The sequence below is a fragment of the Dermacentor variabilis genome, chromosome 8 (assembly GCF_050947875.1).
Source record: "Dermacentor variabilis isolate Ectoservices chromosome 8, ASM5094787v1, whole genome shotgun sequence".
NCBI classification, from domain to species: Eukaryota; Metazoa; Arthropoda; class Arachnida; order Ixodida; family Ixodidae; genus Dermacentor; species Dermacentor variabilis.
The window spans coordinates 99,329,007-99,349,370 of record NC_134575.1 but is presented as its reverse complement, the minus strand read 5'-3'; the positions used below and the strand labels follow the sequence as shown (position 1 = coordinate 99,349,370).

General features: G+C 45.0%; 1 protein-coding gene across 2 annotated transcripts in view; it reads right to left on the bottom strand.

Moving 5' to 3' along the window:
* Positions 1–20,364, bottom strand: part of LOC142590466 (uncharacterized) — a 58,028-nt gene that overhangs the window by 23,167 nt on the left and 14,497 nt on the right. For both annotated transcript variants that reach the window (XM_075702607.1, XM_075702606.1), the window contains exon 2: positions 9,326–9,532. In XM_075702607.1, the coding sequence (XP_075558722.1) occupies positions 9,326–9,532 (207 nt within the window). The remainder of the gene's footprint in view (positions 1–9,325; positions 9,533–20,364) is intronic.

Sequence of the window (20,364 nt, the reverse complement as noted above, 5' to 3'; positions counted from 1 at the left end):
AATGGCATAACCTTGAACTCATAGAGGCCGTCTGGCGTGATGAAGGCCGGCTTTTCGCGATCCCTGTCATCGACTTCCATTTGCCAGTAGCCAGACTCGAGGTCCATTGACGAGAAGTATTCAGCGTTATAAGTATTCAGTGTACATTTTTCTTCATGATCTTGTTCAGTCGACGACAATCAACGCAAAAACGTAGGGTTCCGTCCTTTTACTTCACTAAGACAACAGGAGACGCCCACGGGCTTTTCGACAGCTGGATGATGTCGTCGTGCAGCATTTTGTCGACTTGTCTTATAGCTTCGCGTTCTCACATCGAAACTCGGTAAGGGCTCTGGCGGAGTGGTCGAGCGCACTCTTCAGTTATTATGCGATGCTGTGCGACTGGTGTTTGTCGAATTCTTGATGACGTCAAAAGGCAGTCTTCGCATCGTCGAAGCAGACTTCTGAGCCGTTGCTGCTTAATCACGGGGAGACTTGGATTTATGTCTAAGTCTGGCTCGGGAACTACGGTCGTCGGGGTAGATGCGGCAGAATCCGAGAGAACGAACGCATTGCTGGTCTCCAGAATTTCCTCGATGTATGCGATCGTTGTGCCCTTGTTGATGTGCTTGAACTGCTGGCTAAAGTTTGTCAGCAACACTTTCGTGTTTCCTCCGCGCATTCAAGCGATCCTTCTTGCGAAGCAAATTTCACAGTCGAGCAGTAGACGTTGGTCGCCTTCGACGACGCCTTCTACGTCAGCGGGTGTTTCGGTGCCGACCGAAATAACAATGCTGGAGCGAGGCAGGATGCTGACATGATCTTCGAGCACATGAAGGCGTGGTGCCTACGAGGGCTCTCCGGCGGTATAGCTTGATCTTCCGACAGCGTTATTGACTTTGACTTCAGGTCGATGATTGCAGCGTGTTGGTTCAGGAAGTCCATGCCGAGAATGATGTCTCGGGAACACTGTTGGAGGATAACGAAGGTGGCAGGGTAAGTTTGGTCATGAATGGTAATTCTTGCTGTGCAGATTCCAGTCGGCATTATGAGGTGTCCTTCAGCGGTCCGAATTGACGGGCTTTCCCATGCAGTCTTAACTTTCTTCAACAGGGCGGCGATGGGTCCACTCATGACGGAGTAATCGGCTCCTGTGTCTACTAAGGCGGTGACTGCGTGGTCGTCGAGAGGCATGTCGAGGTCGGTGGTTCTTTGTCTTGCATTACTGTTAGGCCTTGGTGCCAGATCACGGCTGCGTCGCATTGACCTGTGGCTGGTATGTGGCATCATCAGGTGGTCTTTCGCCTGCGTGCTCTCTGCTTCCAGATATCGGCGGCACGGCGGCATGTCCATATGTCGTCAAGGTAGTCTCTTCGTAGTCTTCGTAGGTGGCAGAGGATCTTCGTCAGTTCGACGAACAGCAACCGCACCTCCATCAGTTTCTGCTTTTAGTTTTCTGGATATGGGCTCACGGACCGGCCCCGGGCTGGGCCGGTGTGTGGACGGCGCTGCGGCGACAGGTAGCGACAGGTAGCGTCGCCAGGTTCGCGACGGCGAACGGGACGATCATCGAGGGCTCCACTGAGTAGCGGCGAGGTAGTCGGCGATGTTAGGAGGGCGTACACCTTCCCTCGGGCGCGCTGCATTGACGGCGAAGCCTCGCGATCCCAGGTCGTGGTATGGGCATTGGCGGGACACATGGCCCGCTTCGCCGCAGTGGTAGCAGAGCGGGTGGTGGTCGGGGGCGTGCCAAATGTCCGTCTTCCTCGCGTAGGTGTGCTGGGCAATGGGTGGACGTGCTGGCGGTGCCGGACGATGAAATTGCGGCGTTACAGGGCCCTGGCGCGGTCACGGAGGGGGACCTTGACAGTGTGCGACAACGGCGTAGGTCATCGCTTCTGGCTGGGGCTGCTGTAATTGAGGTTGCACCTTAGGAACTACAAGCGATCGCTGAACCTCATCTTTCACGATGTCAGCGATCGAGGCCACTTGAGGCTGCGACGAAGGCAAGACCTTGCGCAGTTCTTTGCACACAATGGCCCTGATGGTCTCTTGGAGATTACCGGAACCCCGTGCCTGGATGGCGCACTGAGGCGTGAGCACTTGGCGATTATATTGCCTAGTGCACGTTTCTAAAGTTTTCTCAATCGTTCTTGCCTCTGTCAAAAACCCGGTTACAGTCTTTGGTGGGTTTCGGATCAATCCAGAGAAAAGTTCTTGCTTTACGCCTAAACAAATGCACTTTTTTGTCTTCAGACATTTTCGGGTCAGCGTGTCGGAAAAGACGGGTGATCTCTTCCGTGAATATGGCGATGGTCTCATTGGGTAGTTGGCCTCGGGTTTCCAGGAGAACTTTGGCCCTTTCCTTACGGACAACGCTCGTGAACGTCCTCAGGAAGTTACTGCAGAACAGGTCCCATGTTGCAAGGGTGGACTCCCGGTTCTTGAACCAAGTCCTCGCAGCATCTTCCAAGGAGAAGTACACATGTCGTAGCTTATTCTTAGAGGTTCAGTTGTTGAAGGTCGAGATCCTTTTGAATGTTTTGAGCCAGGTTTCCGGATCCCCCAACGTAGCTCCACGGAAGGTAGGGGGCTCTCTGGGCTGTTGAAATACAATGGGTGACACTGGGGCTGCCATTGTGGTTGCCTTGGCCACAATCTTCTTGGTCTTCTGAGGTAGAAGTCCGTGCTCCAGGGGAAGCTGTTGAAGACGGCGGCTTGATCGATGGTCCGGGACTACTTTGGTGTTCTCTTTGCGGTCCGGGCTTGGATCACGGCTTGTCGGGGGCGTCCGGTACATGAACGAAAAGCACCTCCACCAGATGTCACGTGGAGTGACGTATGAAGAACACAGTAGCAATACTGTGAAAGACGAAACTAACTTTTATTGGGCGAACCTGCGCCCACAAAAACAGACTACACTTAAAGAACGGCGACAGCGGCGAACACAGTCGGCGATCATCATGATCTGATCAGCGGGTCAAGCTCGTCGCCTTTTATAGATCAGTTGGCGAATCTTCCAGAGTAACCACTGGGACCCGCATGCCTTCGACAAAGTTTTATACCATTTGCGTCGCGCATACATGCAATGAGATTTCACAAGGTTCAGCGACAACAGACAGCGGATAGAAGCATCAATAACATTCTAGAAACTTCCGATACATGTAGACACGTCCTGCACTGAGTGATAAATTTCTTAGACGTTAAAAGCACTGACCTGTAAAAGATAAACGAGTTCACGTGTCAACACACAGCTAACATCCTGTCTCACCGAAACATGGCTCTCTGCTAAGATAAAAACTAGCAAATTTTTTTATTGTGAGAAACAGTATTTGTGTTATCGCTGTGATTGCGGTGTGCAATCAGGTGGAGGTAGGTGTCTTGATTGGAGTTATGAAATGCTCATTTCGAACTCTGTTTCTAGAGAAACACCACTTGAACTTGTTTGCATATGCATTGTATTTGACAACAAAGATGTTACTTTTTGTATATGCTATCAGCCTCCAACTGCTTCAACATCATTTTACGGTGACCTTTACGATGCATTAAACAAATTAGTTGTCAGATAGCCTATTTCACCACTTTTTCTTCTTGGTGACTTCAACTTTCCTGACATCATTTGGCATAATGACATGGCAACGTTCCAGTCTTCTCAGAGTACCCATTTTATAAACACATGCATGGACTTCAACTTGACCCAGTTTGTACTGAAATCTACGCGCCATATCGGCATTTTACTCAAACATACTATACCAGACTCTCACTGCGAACACCGATGCAGTTTCTCCAATTCTTTACTTAAGAGGCTTAAGTGATCACTTTGCGCTCCTTTTTTATATCAAGACACGGGCTCCTGTTAAGAAAACTACAAAGGTCATTCGCAATTATAGCAAAGTCGACATGGCTTCGATTACCACTGAAATTAATATTTTCGCAGCTCCTTACATCGCTAATTGCAATGAGCACTGTGTTGCTGAAAATTTGTGTATTTTCAAACATAAAATGTTGTCCTCACTAATGGAACATTTCGTGCCACAAAGGACCGTCGTTTGCAGACCACGGTCCCCTTGGTTCAGCCCCTTTTTGAAGCAACTTCATAACAAAAGAAAGCAGTTGTTTCGTCACGCAAAAACTTCACGCAGTAACATCACTTGGTGTGCTTAGTGTGAAAGAGATTACAGCATAGCCACTGCTAGTGCAAAACAGCATTTTTGTACTGTTGCACTTCCATCTTTCTTGCAAACTAATCCTCGTAAGTTCTGGACCATAGGTGCCGGTAACCCCTGTAAAATAATCCAGCTAACATACCCAATTGATGAACCTGTTGCTTCTGAAGAGTGCTGTAATGTATTTAATGATGTATCTTCTTCCTATGTTACCGTGACACTACACCGATTACTACATACATTACCACTTGTACCCAATTCAGGTTTTCTGCCTATGGATTCCATTACTACTGACTGGGTTGGTGTTAGCTGCCTTATTAACAATAAAAAACATCTTCCTCTGCCTGCCTAGACTGCCTCAATTAAAAAATCTTGAAATGTACTAATGTATTTTCTGCTGTTCATTTGCTGCACATTTTCACAATGTTATTGGAACACTCTATTCTTCCATATGACTGGTGGGAAAGCCGATTCTAGTTCACAAAACAGATAACACACACTTACCCCGCCTATCTCACCAATACGCATTTCATGTAAATTCTCGAGTATACAATATATACACATTTGGCTGTGTTTTTAGAATCCAACTCCTTTTTTAACTCCTGTCGACACTGTTTCCGCAAGTTCCTTTCATGTGAAACACAAGTCTTATCATTTACAAATGATCTTTTTCTAATTTCTGATCTAGGTATCAACATCGATTGCATATTTTTTTATTTTGCCAAAGTGTTTGACTCTGTAACCCATAATTTACTTCTGCTTAAGTTGACTGAATTTAACCTGAATGTAATGGTGCTCGAGGTCATAAAAAATCTTCTTTGTAACAGGATGCAGTTTGTAAACACTAATACAGTTGAACCTCCCAATAACAAGATCGGCAGGAAAAACTAAAAATTCGCTTTTGCAAGGATTTTGTTGCTGGGAAATGAGACAGCACAGATAGGTGTAGATAGGTGCAGCCATAGCACACGGCAATGAAGACACAGTAGCCGCTGTGAGGGGCGTAGGCACACTGCCCGCACAGGTCATGCACTCTGCTTTATATTGTACATCGCGCACCCCCTGGTGGTGTCCGTTACCACACTTATTCGCTCCTTAATGCAATAGATTAACAGCATATAAGCAGTTACAGTAGGAGTATGCTTGGAGTATAAATTGGAGTATGCTAAAGCCATTTGGGGGTCCAACTCAGTCTTGATTAGTTCCTACTCTACAAAGTATTCAAAGCCGAGGTGCCTGCTTTATCTTGTCTAATTATGCAAGTATCACATCAATGAAATGAACTATTACCTGTTTCTTCAAGCCGTAAATGTTCCCGTCTCTGCGCCTTTTTCACAAAGTTTTTCATTTGAACCTCCTTTTAAGAGGAGATGTGGGTTCCAAAACCAATTTTGTTAATTTTAGTGTGAACTGGATGATATTTAACAATATTCAGTTTTTTCTGCTGATTGCAAATATCTAATTAGATTTTGTATATCTGCATTAGAACAAATGATGCAAAGTTTTTAATACAGAAATTCAGTCAACTTCTTATGGGACTTTTCAAAAACTTAACTTTGTCAAAAGCAAAAACAAAGTATATGGCCAGAACACCAGAGAGTAGCTCTAGCCGGTGATGCTATGTTTATTGTTCTCAGTGCACTTATAATGCAAAATAAACAGATGTAAACATAATTGCTATATTTTTGCTAATTTTCATTCGTATTTAGTGGCAATTAAAATTTAGCCGACTTTAGAAATAAATAAATAGCATCACCGTCTAGATCCATTCGGCACAAATATATTGATACCAAACATTTTGCTGGTACTTAGAAAGAACATCTGAAGATCCCCCGTAAGGCAGTGTGTGGTGTCCAAAAAAATGAAGCTGAGAAAAATGAATTTGAACTTTCAGTTCACTGTGACTTTGAATGGCCTAATGATATGGCAATATGAATTGCATCACTATGTAGCCCCATATTTCAGCAACAAGTTCAAACATATATATGGCCAATGTGAAAAAATAACACTGAGATATTGGTTGCAACATCATGCATGGTATTGAAAGCAATGCGAGAAAGATAGCACCATGAGCTTCACATTTCTATTTTAGTTCCTTGTTGAACAGAAGGCACACAAATGGCATCCCTATGCAAATAAAGTTACACAGAGTTCATGGCCACAACAAAATATGTCCTTTCCACAAAGTTTATGGCTACAACAAAAAATCTGGATCAAATCCCAGTGGTGGTCGCCACATTTCAATGGAGCCGAAATGCAAAAAATTTTATGTGCTTGTGTTGTAGCGCTTCCCAAGTGGTCAAAATTACTCCAGAAACATATCACGGTTTCGGAACGTAAAATCCCTGAATTCAAATTAAAAAAAAAATTATATCTCTTCGCACACTCACACAATTGTGCACTCAACACAGGTCACACCTAGTCACACCTAGACAGTCCTGGGCTTTTATAGCCCAGGACTGTAGGCAGAGTCTGTTGCTGGCTTGTGCCTCTTTGCAAGCTTGTTTGTCAAAGCATTTGTGTTTGTGTGATCCTTGTTGGACATGTGAAGCCTCTGACGACCTTTTTCATCCTCCGACGATCCTTTCGCGCAGGGCACACGTGGAGCACTCCAGCACAAGCTTGGCACACAGCCCGTACTCCTTGGCGGGGTCCTTCGAAAGCATCAGCGTTTTCTAGCTGCACACAGGACACGGCACAAGTCCAAAAAAGTCTTGTACCACGGATAAATCCACGATTGCAAATTCCGTTCCGCTGTTGCTGACGTCCTCTTTCGTGTCAACACCCAGAAGCTCAAACTTTCGCTCTGTTGCAGACTGCGACGCCAGGTGCATTTTTGCCTTATCAGCGATTGCTGCGCGCTTGCTACTTTTTTCGGTCGTGAAGAAAACGGTATCTACATGGTCTGTGCCAACACCCAAGGCATGGGTGGATGAAGTGTTGATGCTGGATGTACCGAGTTGCAGCTCGGAACTCGATCTGGCAGAATCTTCAGGCAGACCAGCAACCGGCAACTCCAGGTGCATGAAAGGCCGCCTTCGTGCCTTGCCGAACGCCTGACGCATAGTAGCCTTCAGACGACGATCTCCTCCAGCCATTCGGGTGGCGAAAAAGACCCCTTATTGAACGTTGTTGAGAAGTGAGCAGCTGAACAAACACTCACAGCAGCGCAATAAAACCACAGGGAGAAACACGCAGCACACACGAGAGCGACCAACCTGTCGAGCACGCGAGAATCGGCACCCAAACGGCGCCAGACCAATAGGAGCTAGGTGCGCAGGGGGTGTGCGTGCTTTGGCCAATCAGTGGCACAGGCGCATCCTTCAGAAACGAGGCGATAGCGTCGGTTCCTCCTCACCTATGCAATATTGAATGGCGCAAAATATGCACAAAGAAAGCAGCTTCCAAACAAGCTCAAAATGGCGCCCGCCAGCCATCGCGTTCGCAAGTGATGACAGCGTGAAGTTGGAAAATTTTTGGCAATTTTTTCGAATTCCGTGGCCACCCTGGCCCGCGTAAGAGTTTTTATTATTATTTTCTGATTAAATCTAGGTTCTAGATTTCGTGGAGGGATTCTTGAATGTATAAACGTAGTGAAAACACTTTTCCGAAAATCAACTTTTCTGCAATATTTTTGTCGTTTCAAGCCCCGCGTATCCCATTAAAAAGAACCCTTTTTTACCCCTCCGTCTTATATTCTGTCCCACACTAACCACCGCCTTACAGTCGCAATGCCATTGTGCCACAGAAACTGTTACACTGACTCATTCATCCCTAGGACACGCACAGACTGGAATCGCCTTTCCACATCAGTCGCACTCACCACCGACTCTACCAACTTCAAGACTGCTGTTAGAATGCCTTCTGTTACTATTTTCGTTGTTTTTTACTGCATTATTCTTTTTACCACTCCTTTCTGCAATGCCTCCAGGTCTTGACAACATGTGAAAAAAATCAATAGAATAAATATACAAATTCCGATATTTCCATACAGTTTTCACCTCCCTCAATGAATGAACATATTGATAAAACAAAGTGCAGTGAACTGCATAAAAGAATTATGCTTGAATTTTATCTGCCTCAAACCTAGGGTCTACTGACATTCTGCATTGATCTACATTCATGTTCTTACACTAATACACATATGAACAGATAGCTAAGAGACTCACTGGGTGTAAGGTTGCCATAAAGCAATGTAAGAGCTACAATGCCAGGTCAAGATGGCTCTGCATTAAGAGGAAGCTTTAGCTCGGGCCCAACTCCGACGCGGCCTATACAAATACATGTAAAACGCAAAAACGTTTTTATGAGATAACCCCTGGACCGATTTTGATGAAATTTGTCGCATTTGAAAGAGAAAGCTAAATTCGAGTGACTGTTGGAAGCGGAATTTCGATTTAGGGCTTGAATTTTCTTAAAACGATTTTCAAATATTTGACCGTTTGAAAAAAATAGAACCACGAAGTTTACAAATTCGTAGCTCTGCATCAAGAACTGATATCGCGGTTCTGTAAACGGCATTCATTAGATCACTCAAAGCGGACAAATTCAATATGTCATTTTACATCTTACATGAATTTGTTACGTTGGTTACAACAGTTTTGCAAAAGTTGTATTTCCCTATGATTAAATTTTTTTATATTCATGTCTAACATATCAATTTTGTCCGCTTTAGATGTACTATTAGGTGCAATTCACAGAATTGTATTATCATATTTAGTGGTTAAGTTAAAGTTGTAAACTTGATAGTTCCGTTTTTTGAAAATTTTCGATTTTTGCCAATTTTTAATAAAAAAATGACAATCTAACTCAAAAATTCGAAACCAACAGTCACTAGATTTTGAGTTTTTCTTGTAAATGCAACAAACCTCGTCAAATTCGGTGTGGTGGTTGCCGAGAAAAACGAATTCTCCTTTTACATGTATTTAGATAGGAGCACTCGAGCTAAAGCTTCCTCTTAAGCTCTGCAATCTAAGGTGTTTCAATGAGCTCAGCAGAGCATGACTTTTGCACTTTGTCCCAATCTTCAGGCAGAAAAGAATAAAAAACCTGCTAATCTGTCCTTGCCAGAAGAATGTCATACACACTTCAGCAGATCGTACCAAGCTAAGCAGACTTGGCCATTTACCACAAACTCACACAAGCAAACAAATGCAAGAGAAGAGCCGGGCACTGCCCACCTGAGCTGGAGCTTAATTGTTCCACAGCCTCCGTAGTCTGCACGCTCCTAGACTCGCTCCCTGGTTTGAACGAGCCGCCAACAGACTTGTCAGCCAGAGGCAAGCTGCACTGCGTGCCAACCTCGACCTGACCGATGACTTTGAAAGGGTTGCGGCATGCCGTTTTGGCAGTGATGCTTTCCGTTTGGCTCACATCATTTGTGGGGCCTGCAGAAGTGGAGGGATTGCAGTGCTGTTACACCATCTAGAAAAAGAGGCAACAAATACATCAATAAAAAACATGCAGAGACCGGTCACAATGCACAACCGTAGAACACAAGACAACCCTTTCAATTCAGTATATTCCTAAAGGGCTACGAGGGACAATCCACTATGAATACTCAAAAGCAGGGCAATCGCTTTTCTGTGGAAAACCTTCTACACTGGAACATATCTAACACTTTTTCATCTCCTACATTTTAAAGCTATTGGTGTAACCCTACTAATGAAAAGCACTTGCAAAATCCTAAGGTCATTGCCATTAGACTACTTAAAGGGACACTAAAGGTTACCAGAAAGTCAAGTTAAAGTGGTAGAGCAATGTTCTAGAACGTCTAAGGCGTCAATATAATCGCGAACAGAGCTTTAGTAACCGAGAAATTGGGGTAAATGCATGACACGATTTGAGACCCCCCAGCGACATTCCGGTACTAAACCGATGACGAAACGTCTCCCCGTAATTTATGTTACTAATACTCAACTACTCGTATTAAAATATCATTTCATTCGATTATAAGACGGAAGAAAATGCTACTTGTCTAAGTCTATTCGATTCTAGGAAAAAAATAACATTTTGACGTTACCCTTCAGTAATATGGGTGTTCGAAAGGATTCGTTTTCGCTCGACTCTGCGCCGCGCATGCTTTGGAGTTTCAGTAGTTTCGTTATCGCGTCGTGCTGTGAGGGTTCTGCTCGCGAAACTTTCATTTGGAACAAGCAGCGAGAATGCCACGTCCATGTGATGTCGTGGGAAGCCCTCGTTGCTTTCCCGCTCCGGAGAGCCGGTGTCGAGGCCGCCGTCGTAGTACGCAACGACGCCGGCAGTGCGAGCCCTCAGAAGCAGGTCGCGCTCGTCGGTGCTCAAATCGCTGAAGTTGAGCCCACCATCGCGAGCCAATCTGTCGGTGTCAGGGTCCATTGCGACGAGCGTCGAAGTTAGCATCATAGAATGAAGTACCAGCTTATGGGCGTCTTGCGCTGGAGTGTGAGGTATAGTAGCGGCGCCTGGTGGCGGTGCGGGAAACGACATCTGGGTCGTGCCAGCTTGGGTCGTATTGTGCCCTGGCTGTGGCGAAGCACGTTTCTAGGCCGAGTTTTGCGTCGATTCGCACATTTTTATGCCCTGTTGCGAGTGCGAAAAGGCTCGTCGCTTCTCATAGACCACGCCGACCACGCTGCGAGCTCGCTGCAGCCTATAGTTTAACGAAAACGGACTCTCCGTGTGCCGTGGGACGTAACGTGGGACGTAATTCGTTTCTCCTTCCGCTAGCCACCATACTCCCGCTTTCGCTCTGCTGTCGGCTCTGTCTTGGCTCTGTTTCTGGCCGCGCGTTCGCGTTTTGCGCAGAAAAGCCGTAGCGCCGTCTGCGGACGCCGTTCTACTCACCGATGGCGCAACGTCACTATGAGACCATGATGTCAGTTCTCCTCGATCGGAGGGCGGGCGATTTGAACTGCGCTAGAGGTACGCGGACGCTTCAGAACGCATTTTCTCTTAAAATAAGTCTCTCCTTAACACGAAACAAGCGTTTCGAGGTTTCTGGGATGGTATTTCAACAGTCCACGTTGACTTAATAGTAACCTTTAGTGTCCCTTTAATGTCCACTGTAAGATCACCAGTCGCCCCATGTCTTGTGCCAGCTGATACGATCCTGTGCTTGTTAATTTCCTATTTCATCACACTACCTAGTTGTCTGCTGTCTACAATGGCACATCACTTCCATTGATGATGATGATGATGTGTGGTGTTTTATGGCGCAAGGGCCAGGTTTGGCCAAAGAGCGCCATGACAAGTGGTAATGCTGACGATGTATTGTGCATGACGTTCACAATGAACTCATCATGGTAGACATGATATGGCTGTAAAAGGGCCTAAAAACTTCCACTGTAAGTGGCGTAGAATATATAGGTGCTGAACTAATGACAGTGACTGGGATGTGATGTGGGCTATGGCAATGGGCTTTCGTTAAAACATGATGCAATAAAACATAACACTGATACCAAAGTTTCAAAAGAGCCCTTGAATGCTAGGCTGTTAGTCGTGCGCTAAAAGTTGCCTGGCCAAATGATTTTCAGGGTGTCCGTTTTGGCTAAAAACTCTAAGACTGTTCGCAGATTAAAAAGCGGTTCATCGCTAAGAAAAAGTGCAGGGCAAAGGGGTATATTCTCGCGATATGCAGCAGGGAAATACTTTTACATCTCTGTTTCTATTGCAGGTCACTGAATAAGAACATGGAGGACAGTGGAGACTACTGCCGCACTTAACACAAGTTGGAGGATCGCCCCCAGTCAAGAGATGAGAGAGGGTACCGTATGCGTGGCGTATCCTTAATCGGCAAAGAAGTACTTTCTTGTAACTTGTTAATTTCCCATTTATCCAGTTCCCCAGTTTTGGTTTTATTATGTGAAGCTTATTCATTGCTTGTGAATCCCACTCGCCTTGCCAATGATTCCTCAATTTACTGCGTAGAAAAGGCTTTATGTCTGTGGCAGGGATGGGGATATTTGAATCTGCATCGCTATAAGTTACTGACCTAGCACTTTGGTCAGCAGCTTCGTTGCCTTTTATACCTTTAGCATATGACAATCCCAGCATATGACAATCACTTGATTGCGCATATATAGGGAGCACAACAGACTATACAGCTCACTAAAAACTGAGTTCTTATGGACTAAGTAGGGCTCTGACTACCCTTAACGAATCTGTAAACACAATAGCCCTAGCAAGTTTTGTGAGCCTTATGTTTTGAATAGCCGATAGCACAGCGTAGGCTTCTGCTGTAAAGATACTTGTGTGTGGATTCAGTGCCCCGGATACTGAAAATGAAGGTCCCAGAGCTGCATAGAAAACTCCTTTAGAGGACTTGGAAGCGTCTGTATAGTATTCTGTACAGGCGTACTTCTCCTGAAGTTCACGAAAATGGAATTGTATATGGTGCTTCTGGCGCCCTTTTAGATATTTCTATGAAAGAGACGTCGCATTCAATGGTCTGCCATTCCCATGGTGGGAGCAGGCGAGTGGGTGCCATTGGGACATTCTCTGGGACTAAAACCTGTTTCTCCTGCCAGTGTTATCAAATGAAAGTTCAACGGAGCTCTAATAGCTGGGCAGTTACGAAATAATCTGGCTGTAGACACTTCACGAATAGATGAGTGACATGGATGCTGCACGTCTGATTTAACCTTGAGAGCATAGGAAAAAGTTAAATATGTCCTTTGGAGATGTAATGTAATCACTTCCATTTGTACCCATTCTGTAACCCTGATAGACCGTCAGTTACCTGCCCTAAACATTACATTACTTGCCAATTTTAATTTTTAAAGCAATAACATTCTTCAAGAACTCCACCCACTTAGCGGTAGGTCTGTATGTACGTAGGTATGTCAGTACCTAGTCTCTTTCCCGCCAACTACAGTCACTGTGTAGTTGATGGTCAAATGGGTAGAGCATCTACCTCTTGTGCTGAGGGAACTGTGTTCATTACTAACCGTCAGCCCAACCTAGACCTCTGAGAATGTAACATTGTTTATGTGCTGCTCTTCAACAAACTTTTTTCATGCCAAGTTGGGTCAATAAGTGTGTGCCACTCTTCAGTGACTCTGCGCAGCCTCTGCCACTAATTTTACAGGCCAGTCTAGGTTGGCTGGCCTGTTTCTTTTTGACTAATTTGGTCTTTTTCTTTTCAAATCCTAGACGTCTCTAACCTTTGATCACTGCCAATTACCCTACCTAATATTTCTACATACCACACTATGTTAAGGTCGGCACAGAGTGTGAAATGTATTTTCTTTCCTATTTCTCCATTAGGGCTTCTACAGGTCCACTTCCTGTTATTCCACTTCCGGAAAAGGTATTCATAATCTGAAGGTGATTATTTACCGTGAGCTCTACCAAAATCTCTTGTCAACTATTTTATAGTTGTTAGTCGCTCGTCCTCCAGGCCAATTACCCGCCACTTTTAGTCAGCCATGACTACAGGACACAGAGTTTGCACGTTTCTCATTGCTATTCAACATACCCATAAAACTGTTCTATTTCTCCATAATCATCACTGGAGGTTGGAGAGTTGGCTTGTACTACCTGTAATCGATACCTGCTACTAAGTTTTATTAATATGACTATTACCCTTTTATTAATACTGTCGCATTGTAGTGATGGTGAACAACCAAAGTGGCATAACGCATTGGGAAAACCTGCGACCAGCAAAAGAAGTAACACTCAACGCAATAATAGAGGCGAGCACAATCATGGATTGTCGAAATGTCTTCTGTGGGTCAAGTGCATCGGCTTTCATACACGACTCGTAAAAGGTTTGAGTCTTATCACTGGTGCCTTCATGCCTTCCAGAAAGTACTACACAGTTTGTGTTAACTATACAATGTGATTACACAAGGTTCAGTAGCAAACATCACAAGCAGCAATAACATTCGAGAAACTTCTGATACAGAAAGGTGTTCAAGCTGTGTGACAATACTGTAAGAGAGACTGGTCCGTGAAAAATGTTCACCCAAAATAAGCTATTTATACGGAAGCCAACACTATAGAATTCATCAATGTTGCCCGCTATGTATATTAATTAGAAGCCCTACCCTCTATTCCCTCTTATCTGGAAGACCTCTGTAGCAGAGGACAGGGCCGTTAGTCACCTCTATACAGGCTTCCTGTTTTTCAAACCTCATCACGCCCAATGGTATCTCATGCAATACCTGATAATACTTCAAAAAGCTCCACCAAGCTAGCCTCACTCTCAAGGGGTCACATGTTAAATGCTGCCAGGTTGAATTTTCAGTGGCAGCCTGTGCACATCCAGAGTTTCCTAGCCCCCTCTGCCACTTTGCAGGTCTGACCACTGGATTGGCCAGGTGCTCTGCAGCCACACTGGCTACACTGTGCTATTTGCCAACTTGAGTCACTGTGCATGTGCCATGGGTATGTGCACTTTTCATATTATTCATCATGTAATAAATATACAACCGCGTGCCACTTCTAAGACTGCTAATGACATTAATGTCCCCAGTCATCTCTAAAGAATGGATGCACCCCCATTTTTCTTCCTCTTAGTCCTTTGAGGGTCAGCTTTTTTCGCCAAATGCGACTCCAAGGGTCAAGATTTCTTTATTGTAGATTTAAAGTCTTTGGACTGACCTATTTTGAAAATATTGCCACAACTTTATTTTAGAATGCAAAAGTGCCAAAAAATATTTTCCATGGGTAAACATGCATTGTTCATTCATGACTACAGATGGGCTTGCAAAAATATTTGCAAGACTTTTTTAAAAAGTGGATACACTGAAATAGATATGTTCCACTTCAATACTTGGGGAGCAGTCAGCATTGAAGGAATCACCGCTTGACTCAATCATAGCAGAGCAACCAGCACGCAGGCTCACAGCGTAATCAAACCATGTATATCAGCGCACACAAGAAACCACAACGTTTCTCTGCCACTAAATTTTTTAAGGCAAATATTAAATAGCCCAATACTCACAACCATTATCAGTAAATTCAGATATTTAAAGAACATTCTTGGCAAAAAAATAGTTAAAATAAAGATTTATCCGTGCACCCCCTTTACAACAGAAGGCAATCGGGCAGCATTTCCAATGAGCTTAAGCCATAAAGATATTAAAATTTCGGGAGCTGTGCCTGCCGTCCACCACGGAGCAAAACAAGGGGACCCAACAAGATTCTGTACATATGAAGCCTGCCAGTGCCAGCAGTACACAGCCACTATCACCTGATGTCATATATAATTCATACGTTAACTCTCACTGCCAGGTATATCGAAAGTGAACAGAAGTGAGAAGATGACAGGAAAGATTAAATGTAAGGCAGAAAGATGAAGATTGGTGAGGAGGACAGTAAGCAAGGCAGCCTGTTCTGCCACTCTTTTTCTCTTTAGTTCTCGTATAAGCCCTATCCCAATCCGTAGAAAGGTAGAGGACACCTGGCCACTTTCAAAGTCACCTGTTTTTCATGTGGCTCAGAATCACAACGTTGTGGCGGCCTGTTCCACCACTCTTTTCCTTCACTACTCGTTTTAAATGCTGTTCAAGCGCATCGAAAATGTCTCATATACCTAGCCACGTTCACGGCCGCCTGCATACGCGAGATTCCGGAACCACAATGTTAGAACCATTCAGAAATAATGCTATATTGTGCTACCTACTGAGATCAGAAAACCCATCTATTGTGGATAAATCAAGGGAGTCCTTAGGCATGTAAGTTTACGAAAAGGGCTTAGACTGACACTAGTGACATAGCTTGCGCTGACTTTCTAGTGAGAAACCAAAATATGATCTAAAGCTGAAAAATTCCTAACGCATCTCTTAATATTCATCCACCAGATATACATGCTGAGATGTAGTAATTTTTTAAATAGTGGACGACATTTCCCCTTCGTAAGACTACCTGCATATGAGTTTGCTTATACTTATATTGCAAACGTATTCGGGGAACTTATTGCGTGAATAGATGTAAGCACTGTACTCTTCATAACATAATAAATGTACAAGAATTAAACTACAGCAACTTCCAAAGCGCGCTGTCCAATTGTACTTACTTATACGTAAAATTTTTATGCATAAGGAAGAGTGATGAGAAGGCTCTGCAGTATTCATGTAAAGAACAAGGGAAACCCACGCAGTGACAGCAGTTGTAAAGTTCACATACAGATTTTCATCATGCCAAAACGGTCATATTTGCGCTACTTTCTTTCTTCTGCATTTGCACGCATATTCAGTTTCGCAAGTTTCCTTTTGTGTTCCCATGGATCTCGAGTGCATATTCACAACTGCTGTTATTTTGCGCGCGGCGGTAACAGGGGTGTCCATTGCTCCCCCGCACAAAGCGTACAAACCTTGTCCGACTGATTGCAGATGCATTTACTCTAGCTAACATTCCTGACCTGCTAGCAACTGGGTCTGAAAAGAATTTGAGTCATGCAGCCGCAAGGCACGTCAGAAAGCAGTCGAAGGTGTCACCGTGTGTGCGTCTTGTGGCTTTTCGAGTAGGCAGGGCAGCCTGTTCTACCACTTTTCGTCATTAGTTCTCGTTAAGCTCTGTACAAACCTGTAGGAAGGTTGAGGACACCTAGCCGCTTTCAAGACTCCTGTTTCATGCACGACTCAGAGCCCCAATGTTCTGGCAGCCCATTCCACCACTCTTTTTTTTTCTCCACTACTCATATTAGGTGCTGTTCAAGCTGGTCGAAAATGTGTCGTAGACCTAGCCACATTCACGGTCGCCTGCATACGTAAAATTCTGGAACCACAATGTTAGAACCATTCATAAATAATGCTACTTTACAGCAAAGCTGTTTAAGCCTAGGTACTGGCAGATCTCATCTCCGTGTACATAGACCAACAATTCTTCATACGTGGGGCAATCCAGAACATGATGCAATGCCGGGCCGACCCGCGGCCGAAGTGAAGCAGGCGTTAAGCACTCCCCATACATAGGCCAATCCCAAATCCCAATCCCAAAGATTGCGCAATGCCGGGCCGATCTGCAGCAGAGGTGAAGCAGCAATGAAGCAATGCCCATACGAGGGCCGATTCCAAAAATAGCGCAATGCCAGGCCGACCCAATGCAGATGTGAAACAGGCATTAAGCACTCCCCACAAGTGGGCCAATCCCAAAGATAGTGCAATGCCGACCCGACCCGCGCCGGAGGTGAAACAGGTGTTAAGCACTACCCATACATGGCCGCATCCTGAAGATAGTGCAATGCCAGGCCAACCTGCGGAGAGGTGAAGCAGGCTTTAGCACTTCTCATACGTGGGTAGATCCCAAAGGTAGTGCAATACTGGGCCGACCCACAGTGGAGGTGAAGCAGGCTTTAGTGCTCCTCATACGTGGGTTGATCCTGAAGATAGAGCAATACTTGGATGACATGCAGTTTGCATGTCATCCAAGTATTGGGGTGCAGTTTGCAATTAAGGGGCCTACATTTACAGCTTTGCTCGTCATCCTTCTTCATGGAGTGGAAGAGCACTGAATATTGTGCTACCTATCGTGATCAGCAAAACCCATCTATTGCGGATAAATCAAGGGAGTACTTAGGCGTGTGATATCCTCTGGGGTGGGCTTCTCCATCGTAGGGAGGCGTCGCCACCTATAGGGTTATCTGACAGAGCAATCTTGTTTGCTCGGTCACCATAGTCAGGAGATCAAATACTTAGGGCTTTTTCAAGCAAAGCTTGTATTGCCTTACTCGTGTCGCCATTGGTGTTCATGTTGCCGCACAAAAAGCTCAAGCTGGGCGAAAATATAAATTGGTTAACGGGTTGCAGAATCGAACGACCGAACTCCGGGTTGCAACACCACCATGCTAACCGATTCAGCACAGTCGGTTGTGCTGAATCGGTGCTAACCGATTCAGCACACCTCTTAAAGCGGGGTTTTAAATGCATGAAGAAGTAGATGCAGCGTAAGGCGTGAGACAATCACAGGCGTCTCCTTCCTCTAGAGGAGGGAAAAGGTGTGATTGCGTATTCACTTGCTTCGCGCCCACCGTTCCCCGCCAGTTCCTGCCCGGCAGTCAGATGGGGAGGCCATGTTTGGTTCATTCTGCCAAAGAGCAGGCTGCGTTGAAGGAACGGCAACAAGAGCAGGCCATGCATTAAGCATTCAGCCAAAGCACAGGCGGCGTTTCATGAACGCTGCACGTAACTCACTTCAGAAAGGGCTCGTCTTCGACGTACTGACCTCGCCTTGAGGGAGCGCAAAGCAGAGGCGTTACGACAACAAAAAGCCGCAGATCTCGAGCTTCGCTTGCACTCCTCTTCACAGTAGTGGAAGGGTCACAAATTTTTTCAATCGGAAGGCGGTAAGCTCTAATTCACCTCCAGTACACTACATTTCCCTCCAAGCTTGGAGTGCTGCATGACACCGGTAAAAAATGCTGAGAGCCAATGGAGCTATATTAATCCAGGTATAACCAAATTACAAAGGCCCACTAAACTTTAACAAAAGACGCAATGGCCTTCCTGGTGCAGTATTCAGTGACTACCTCTCTTATGGCTCATTTAACCAATCAATGGCCCTCAGTCCCCAGCAGCAGAGGATGCTAAGATCTCTGGACTCAAACCAGTTGCCACTGGAAGCTGACCCAGGCAACACACAATATATGAACGGGTTTTGAGTGAAGCTAGCTTAGCAGGACTCTTTGAGGAACTATCAGGCATTGTTTGGAATATCATTGGCCTTAGTAAGGTTTGAAGAACTGGTGAGACTTTTACAGCGCTAACGGCCACATCCTCTGCTACACAGAACTCCCAAACAAGAAGGAATATGGGTTAGGATTCCTAATCCATAAACACATAGCGGACAATATTGACAAATTCTACAGCATTAATGAGAAGGTAGCAGTAATCGTAATAAAACTATATAGGAGGTATAAAATAAAGGTAGTACAAGCATACACTCCAATCTCCAGTCGTGATGATGATGAAATAGAAATGTTTTATGAAGATGTTGAATTAGCGATGAGAAAAGTGCAAATTCAATATACTATAGTCATGGCTGACTTCAATGTAAAAATGGAGAAAAGGCAGCCTGGTGCAATTAGAAACTAGCAATTAGCAACTATGGCATCAATTCTAGGAACACTAGAGGAGAAATGCTGGTAGAATTCGCAGAAAGGAATAGGCTGCGAATAGTGAACACCTTCTTTAAGAAGCTTAGCAACAGAAAGTGGACCTGAAAAAGCCCTAATGGTGAAACAAAAAATGAAATTTATTTTTTACTTTCTGCCGATCCCAGTATAGTGAAGGATGTGGAAGTGTTGGACAGGGTAAAGTGCAGTAATCATAGGTTAGTAAGGTCTAGGATTCACATCAATATTGTTATGTAAAGCGACAAGAGGCATGAGTATTTGCAATGTATTTAAACTGAGGTACACAGCATCAACCAAGATGGCAGACAGCCTGCACACCAGACAGACCTGTCTTCTTTGTCGTCTGCTCCAGGCAGACCTTCATGACATTACTCTCGGCGGCACGAGCGCCATCTCAGTGAACTTTAAAGATTGATTATAGAAGCAGAGCAATATGCTTTCGGTCTGCTGATGTGAACTATGTCAGTGGGAGTGATCGTATGTAGCACAGTCGGTGAGACGAGAACAATCTCGTAGGTGACGTTTGTGGCCTGGCAGACGATCCGCTAGGCACTCGTGTATCAATATTATAGAATGGATACCACAGAAGAACTAAGGCAATGGGTGAGAAACAAATGTGGTGATGCCAGCTGTCATAAAGGCACTTCTGGGTTGCTTGCAAGGCCGATAGACTAGTGTAGGTGATCTGACGTGCCTGATCGGTACGAGTGATGGCATCTCGTGCATACTTGTTTGGTGGCACGGCTGCAGCCACAAGTAGAGTGTCCAGTGGTAATGTCGGTTCACAGCCAAAGAGCATATAAAAAGGGTGAATAACCAGCGGTGTGATGACACGTCGAACTGTATGCACAGGTCACATAAGGAAGCGCCAGTTCCCAGTCGCAGTGGTCAGATGAAACATACACTAAGAGCATGTTCATGTGGGCGCCATTTAGGTGCTTAGTGAGGCCATTTGTGTGGGGATGGTAGGAAGTGGTCAACTTTTGCTGCAATGAGGAGGAGTGCAAAAGATTGCCGATTACGTGGTACAAAAATGTGCTGCCTCCATATGTGACCAATTGGCGAGAGGCGCCATGGTATAGAATACATTGTGGAGCAAAAATCGGAAATGTCAGTAGCAGTGCTGGTGGGGAGCAGTCGAGTGCTTGGATACCTGGTGGC